This window comes from Schistocerca gregaria, chromosome 3, assembly GCF_023897955.1.
Source record: "Schistocerca gregaria isolate iqSchGreg1 chromosome 3, iqSchGreg1.2, whole genome shotgun sequence".
In the NCBI taxonomy this organism is placed as follows: Eukaryota; Metazoa; Arthropoda; class Insecta; order Orthoptera; family Acrididae; genus Schistocerca; species Schistocerca gregaria.
In genome coordinates, this window is record NC_064922.1 from 390,652,074 (window position 1) to 390,660,731 (window position 8,658).

At 36.7% G+C, this 8,658-nt stretch overlaps 1 protein-coding gene across 4 annotated transcripts in view; it reads right to left on the reverse strand.

Moving 5' to 3' along the window:
* Nucleotides 1-538: 538 nt before the first annotated feature.
* Nucleotides 539-8,658, reverse strand: part of LOC126355957 (uncharacterized) — a 93,689-nt gene continuing 85,569 nt past the window's right edge. For all 4 annotated transcript variants that reach the window (XM_050006547.1, XM_050006549.1, XM_050006548.1 and 1 more), the window contains one exon: nt 539-2,614. In XM_050006547.1, coding sequence (XP_049862504.1) covers nt 2,426-2,614 — 189 coding nt within the window. In that variant the 3' untranslated portion in view covers nt 539-2,425. The remainder of the gene's footprint in view (nt 2,615-8,658) is intronic.

Here is an 8,658-nt window from a genome sequence, read left to right on the forward strand (position 1 = left end):
TCTATAATCACAAATAAGTGTCCATGAAGTTGCAAACACCCATGTGGTTGCGAATACTGCTGAAATCCTAGTTTTGAAACATATACCACCCTAGTTTTGAAACATATACCACTTCGCTGCTGTTAATACTTTGTATCATTGAAATATCACAATGACATAAGACACACTTAACATATATCATTACCATGACTAACAATGTGCAGTCTCTCAACAACAGAAAGTAGTTTCACTATAATAACATGAGAAATAATACACAGAATCGATACAGAACTGAACAAAATAGATGAAAGCCCTGTACATTTAAAAGGTGCTCTGTAACAAATAACCATAAATTTTACAAACATCTTCCTGAATTTCAAGACAAAAAACATGTAACTAATGATATTAAATAAATGTTACACAGTGGAAAGAAAAGGATAAATAATTAAAAACCCTGATAACAGTGAACATAAGGAAAGAAAAGGAATGCAAACACTGGAATGTAATGACCAAATGAACATAGGTAATGCATCCACTATTTGTGTCATTGTCAATCTGATTAATATTACGTACTGTAAGTAGCCTCTATAATTCATCTATTTTCATTCAGTTTGTAGCTTTCTGCTCTTGATGATTTAGGACACAAAATTCTCTTGTATGGTAACTAAAACTTGACAGAAGCAGATTTCTGTTTGTAGGTTTTTGTCATACTGCACAGCAAGGTTTGTAACTGCTGTTACTGATTTGCACACCGTACAATATTGAAATGATTCATAATGAACTCTCACGCAACACTACCATATACTGATAAAAGTGCAATCGTCATACTAATACAACAAAACCAAGAACAAAATACAGCTTTGTCCTCATGCATCACAGTTATAAATGAAATGAAGTGCTCAACATGGTTTAAGACACTTGAAAATCATAACTTATATTTATCTGATGTAGTACATCATTTCTTTTATAAATGTACAGGTACACATAATCTGGTGTTAAAAGTGTTTGGTGACAGTTAAATTTACATGGATTTTTTGGAATGTTTTCTGAGACTGGTTAAAACCAATTCTATTTACATTATATGTGCAAAAATGATCTGGTTTTTGAATTAGAATTTTCAAATTGCAAACATGTCAGCTATATACAGTTACATATCACTTTCATAAACTGAAAAAATAACATGTACTTGTATACTGTGAAAATATCACCACACTTCGTTTTTTCCATAATGTACATCATTAAAAGATTACAGTTTTTAATAAGGCTCACATTTTACAAATTTTTTTTTTGTTTAAACATATTCTACCACTGCAAATTTACATACTCATCTGTGCAACAGCAGAGTAAATGATGAAGTACTTGCAAGTCACGACATTCACTGTAATATAATGCTTTCTTGAATGTTCATTCAATAAAATTTCAAAACAATAGCAATTCTGTGTGTGTGTGTGTGTGTGTGTGTGTGTGTGTGTGTGTGTGTGTGTGTGTGTGTGAGCGCGCGCGCGATATTCTGGCACTTTTGAAAATTTAATTTTAATTTCTAAAAGTGCACAGTGACAATCTTTAAACGAAAATAAGTAGATAAAAAAGGAGGAGGATGAACAGGAGTACTGTGTGCAAAGACGTATGCACAGGTCAACATCTGATAATGAGTGCATGTATGATTACTACTTAAGTGTAAACTTAAATGGTATGCATCTGTAACAAAATTATTATTTTGTGAACATCCACAACAATGAATATTTGTTCTCAACTATGTAAAGTTGTACAAAAGTATAAAGAGATGAAATTATCAATTCTATACAATACAAGAAAGCAGTAATTACAATCTATCACTGTCTCCACATGAACTATTTAGCTTTTCTTCGTAAACTGGATTAACACCGAATTCTCCTGAGCACAAAGGTGACATTGAAATGTCTTAACAATTATTCACCAACGTATCAACTGATCTTACGAAAATAAAGATTTCTGAGAGATCATCAACAACTACACTTTTACACATTACAAAACACTCAACTTCTTCAGCTTCAACTGTAACAATCAGAAATCATATAGAAAGAAAAATCTGCATTGCAATCTTGGCCCCAGCATGAAAGTTCTGTTGATAAGAATGCCTTCAGCACTTAAACCATCTTTTTAACTCTTGTCATCTATGAAGGCATCTGTATAACCACACAGTACACCTGTATTCAGAAAACTTTAGAACAGAACGAAAGTGATGTATTATCTATCAATAATATCACAAATGTCACAAAGACCTAACAAAGTCATTACCATGCATCATGATGATCAGGTATTCCACCATTTCAAACCATAACAAACTGCCTATAAAAATAAAGCACACACTTACAACAATAAATAATTATTAGTGTTCAAAACAGGCATTTTCCTGTTGCCCTCTGGAGGACTCTGACCAGACAGCACTAATGGGGCAAACCCAAGGCTAGAGGTCAGGATCAATGCGTTGTCTCTGTAAGCTGATTTCTTCATAAGCTTCCAGAAAATTACGAATATTATTCTGACATTCAGTTGTGCACCAATGCTGCACCAGTAAGTGTATTTCTGACTCAAGTGAAGCCTCTAACTTAGTTCGAAGGCCATGGCGTAAAAGTGCCTTTGTTGCTTCCATTGCCTATGATAAAAGAGAAAAATATATTAACAATAATATAATGACATCTACAATGAAATTTAAAACAGTAGTAGTAGAATTTTTGTGGACAACTGACATATGTGAAGACATAAATTACGTATGTTCTGACACAAGTTTGTCTAATGTTTTGTAGATTTATACACGTCATATTAACGCAATGGACACAAAACTGATATCCAATGTTATGTCATGCCTTTTTTAATTGGTCTTATATAACTTCAAGTTCATAGTGATGATGAAGTGCAGCAGACAATGACCTCTTGGGCAACTGATAATAATCAAAATCTAGTTCCCTTCCTCTAAACAATTGGCAGATGAGCTGACAGTGGTTAGCACACTGGACTTGTAAAGGGGAAACACTTGCTTGGACATCTACATTTAGGTTTTCTGTAGCTGCCTTACATAATTTACGGCAAATGTTAGGGTTCCTTAAACACGACCACCACATATTTCCTTCCCTATCTTCATTAATTCCACGCTCTTACTCTATGTAATGTTCTCATTGTGAACAGAGTGGTATGTTACACTTGAATTTTCCTTTGCAAGTAATGTGTTTAGTAATCAAGGTAGTGCCTGCTGTCTATATGCGAGATGCCATAAAATGTCTATACTTTGTGACATACTGCAAACTGTGAAAATAAAAGCAATGAAATAATAATCAGTTTTGTAGCATATCAAGGTGAGAATTAGAATAACTTCATAAACATTGTTAGTAGCAATCACAAAGGGTTTCTGTCTTCATTGTTTAACAATTAATCTCATTATGTAATCATTACATCACAATGTTCACTTGCACGATGGATGCCTGTGTGGTTGTATGGGTCTGAGACGATGTACTTAAACAAATGAAAGAGCAGTGGCTCAAAAACTAGTAATGTCTCTGTGCTGCTATCTGTTTCTGTGTGCTAGACATCAATTGGCTACAGGTCAATGTTTGCCTTGCCACACTTTATTTTCAATCCTGCTATTTCTTTTGTTGTAATAAAGTAGACCATTAAATTAATAGGTATTCTTTGAACACCACTGTGCATTCCTAACACAGATTAACAGAAAATGTCATTCCATTTTACCCCATCGTAGCTGTCATATTCACAAAAGACTGAAGAAATGCTATTTCCATGGTATCTCTTATCAATGGAATATATATATTTGGATAAACATGGGATTACTCACCTATAATATAATTGGTAATGTTTCAAAATAGAACTAATTTGTGACATACAATACATGCTATACATATAGGTGTAGTGAGAGTTACCTAGTATAAACGAGCTATTAATCACTGGATAACAAATAGTCCAGTCAATGGAAGGAAAATCTGAGGAAAAACTTTCTGTAGTTGCAAATTTTTACATGATGGAAGAAGGAAGTGCCATGAACAATATAGCAAAAATCCTGACCGGTAAGGAGTGGCCGAAGAATGGGGGTACTTAAAAGTTACTTTTTTATGTTTTTTGAGAAACTCAATAACCACCGCCTCTGTCAAAAATATTTCCCAGTGTTACATTAAGCTACATTAATTTCCCTAGAAATTTTTTTTTCTGGGTCTAATAGTTTTCATGTTGCAGGGGATGGGAAAACCACAAATTACTAAACATAGTGTTTTAATGGTATAAAATTAATGTTTACTGTTCAATGAAAATGTTTATAACAAATATTAAATGTGTGTTTCACATCTAAGTGCAGTAGTGCCATATTTAGGAATAAACTGTTTTTTTTTTTTTTTTTTTTTTTTAGTTTAATGGGGGTGGTGGGGAGGAGGTGGATGGGAGGGGGTGGTGGGGAGGGGAGATGGAGGGAAGAAGCATGAGGGTAGGTACATTGCTGAATTGTGGTTATGCATTTCCCTCCTTTATAGGTCTACAAACTGAAGAGAAGCAGGCGAGTACCAACTCCCTCTACTTCACTATGTCACAGCAAGTGCCTACAGGGTGTTTAACAAATTTGTACTAACCCTTATTCAGTGCACCTTATGATAACTGGCCACATGCTGTGCAATATTCATTTTCCACAGGGTGTGTTAACACTATATGGAACACAAGTAAGAATTATTAATAATATTAATGCAAAGAACACATGTGGAAAGAATCTGTGTCAATCAGTGAAGACTTTTCTACACTGCTAGAGGGAAAATTTATTCTTAGTGATCCCATACAGCAGCTGTAGCTTTCTTCCAGGAAAGGCATCCTCTCCTACGGCTGCTGCTCAATTTTCAGTTTACAGGCAGACTATACCTCTGCAACATTTCCTGTCTACTTCTCTTATATACGTAGACAAAATAACTTCACTGGGGTTGGATTCATACACTGAAGTTATTTTCTGTTTAAGTGAGTTATTATGTTATTAAACTTAACTCCTGCAGCTGTAATACGTCTACCACACTGAAGATTTTAGCCCAAGTGCAACATGTTGTCAATATTTATTTGACAATGTTTATTTCATTGCCTCCACTACAAATAGATGGAATACTTCTCAAATGCTCCATCCTTGCATCAGCTCAGGCTCTTCCACAAAGGATTTAGGTCACGTACGTGTTACCCAACTTCAGATACTTTAATATAAGTCATGTGATGGATTACAGCACACTACTGTTTTGGATCTGAACGTGATCAAGCCCAGTCCATCAACCACATTCACACCCACCTTGCAAGATACACTGTGGATGTGTGGTAAATGGTTCACTCTGTGAGTTCCACTCTACAAATCCAAGTGATTTCTGAATGAAAGACATTTGCATAGGCTACCAGTAACACAATTAACTGTGAGAGAAATGCAGTAACTTTCTGGTCATTAATTAATTCATCACTAAGTGCCTACAACATGATACATAGCCTCACAGTACACTGTCAACAATAAAGAGCAACAAGCTGTTATTTCGCAACTGAATTGAAACACACTATACTTGCTTCTAGTGATGTAGAGGGGTAGAGAGAGAGAGAGTGAATTCACCTGTTCACTATTCAGTTTGCAGGCCAACAAAGGAGGGAAGTGCATGACCACAATCCTGTGACCTACCTTCCAAAATGCATCTGCATCTACATACATACTCAGCAACCCACCATACGGTGCACGGTGGAGGGTTCCTTTCAACGCTACAACTCATTTCTTTTCCTGCTCTTCTTGCAAATTGGCAAGGGAAATATGCCTGTTCATCCTCGAAAAGGATGTTACCCTCTGTCCAAGAATTCAATTTGAGTCCCCGAAGTACCTCTGTAATACTTGCATACTCATCGAGCCTACTGGTAACAAATCTACCATCCCATCTCTGAAATGCTTTGATGCTTTCCTTTAATCTGACTTGGTGGGAATCCTAAACACTCTAGCAGTACTCAAGAATGGGTTGCACTAGTGTTTTATACGTGGTCTCCTTTACAGATGAACTACACTTTCCTAAAATTCCCCAATAAACCGAAGTCAGCCATTCTCTTTCCCCACTACAATCCTTACATGCTCGTACAATTTCATATTGCTTTGCAACATTACACTCAGATATTTAATTGACATGACTTTGTGATGCAGCACACTACTAATGTCGTGTTTGAACATTTTGGGATTGTTTTTTCTACTCATTTGCATTAACTTATATTTTGTTTTACATTTACAGCTAGCTGGCACTCATCAAACCACTTAGAAATTTTGTCAAATCATCTTCTATCTGCCTAACATCACTCAATGACGACACCTACCTAAACAACCCATCATTATCAGCAAACAACCGCAGATTGCTGCTCACTCTGTCTTTCACATCATTTATGTATAGGGAGGATAATAGATATCCGATCACATTTCCCTAGGGCATGTCCCACAATATCTTTGTCTCTGATGAACACTCATCATTAAGGATAATGTACTGGGTCCTATTACTTATGAAGTCTTTGGAGCCACTCACATATCTGGAACCCTATTCCGCATGTTCATATCTTCATTATCAGTTTGCAGTGGGGCATCGAGTCAAACCTTTTCGTAAATCTAGGGATATGGTGTTTGTCTGTTCTGCAATGGCACTATGCTTTTCTACTGCTGAATATGTTTATTCAGTCTGGTACAGGTCATCTCATGCCAGACAAGTAGACATTGCTCTCAACGAAACCTGCAGGTTGATCACAGGTTGCTTAAGACCTAACCCAACTGACAAGCTCTACTGCCTGCCTGGAATAGCACCACTATGGGTACGCAGAACAGTGGCTGCCAACAAGGAGAGACTGAAAGTGGAATAGGACAGTGCCCATCCATTGCACAAACATAATCCACCACAGCAACGGCTGAGATCGCGAAAGAGCTTCCTGAGAACATCTGAGAAGCTTGCCATTTCATCAGAGAAGGCAAGGCTGGAGTTATGGAAGAGTTGCCAGAAGCTGAAGAACTACCACCTGGACACAACGAGAGCTGGCTGGTGTGGAAATCTTTAAAAAGATTACAATCAGGAGTTGGACGATCCAGAGACAACCTGAAGAGATGGGGCTTCATAACAGAAGATACATCCTGTGATTGTGGACAAGAACAAACCACAAGCAACCTGCTCCAGTGCCTTTTGTGCCCTACATCCTGCACGAAGATTGATCTCCTGCAAGCCACTCCAAGCACCTTGGAGGTTGCAAAGTACTGGGCACAAGTTTATATATCGCGCACACACACGCACACACACACACACACACACACACACACACACACACACACATCCATCCATCCACACATATAACGACACATGCGGACATATGTAAAGGCAAAGAGTTTGGGCAGAGATATCAGTCGAGGTGGAAGTACAGAGGCAAAGATGTTATTGAATGACAGGTGAGGTAGTATCATAGGAGAAAAGGGGAAGCTGAGTTTTGATTGAGCGATGCTTTCTAAAACATGATTTGTGGACAGAAACTTTTCAGTCGGAAATTTGTTATATTCGAACTGCTAATAAGTTCAGGAATTCTGCAGTAAATTGATATTAAGGATATTGGTCTGTAATTTTGAACATCAATGGCTTTTAAATGCTCACCCATCCCCATGTGTCCATAAGTCAAGATTTTTAGTATGTTGTTTGCACCACTCAATCATACCACCACACAAAAATTTGCAACAACATGGATTTTTTTCTCCTATCTTTTTTTGTCTTGGTTGAATTGGCTAGAGATTAAAAATGTGAGTACCACCTGGCACCTGATTCTCATTTTTAAACATAAAGAGCAATCACTGTAGAATAATCACCAAAGAGCTACGAAGCACTAATTTCACTATATACATTATATCCCCATTGGAAGACAGAAAAGGCACAATGGCCTGCTTAATTGAAGTATTTGTCCAACACAAGACTATAGTGAATATTCTTGCAGATGGATGGATGTCAGTATCAAGAATCAGATACTGAATAAGAACAACAAGAAGTATTGTTGTTAAATATCAATACCTATGAAACATTAGGACCAAGTCCTTACCCATGAAATGAGCCCTAAAATGGAAGATGACATGATGCATATTCAAGAAAACCAAACTGACTATATTTGTATGCTAAACAGGATGAAGAGTCTACTGTGATCTGGAATAGGAAGGCGGTGTTGAGAACTGTAAATCCACAACAAAGACTTTATTTAAAAGGCATAGAACTGCACTATGTGACACCCAGAAGCACTTTTATCAACTGAATCATGGAATATGCACTGATGCTTGCCTGTCAGGAGGCATTATCCCCATAATAATTAATCACAAAAATATTTCCATACAAAAGCAAACTGAATGCACTTCACAGCAATTTACTGCAGCATACAGCATGCGCAGCTAACAGTCATACGGCACTGCGGAGAGACTTTTTGAACACCCCGTATCTTCTCTACTTTGGCCATCATCAGTTATTTTTTTCTGTCAAAATAGCAAAACAGAGCTGCTACATTTAGTATCTCATTTGCTAATCTAATTTAGTTCTCTGCAGTTTGCCAGATTTAATTCAAATATGTTCCATTACTATTGGTTTACTTTTATTGTTGTTCATCTTATAACCTCTTTTTCAAAACATTTTCCACTCTGTTTCACTGATCTTC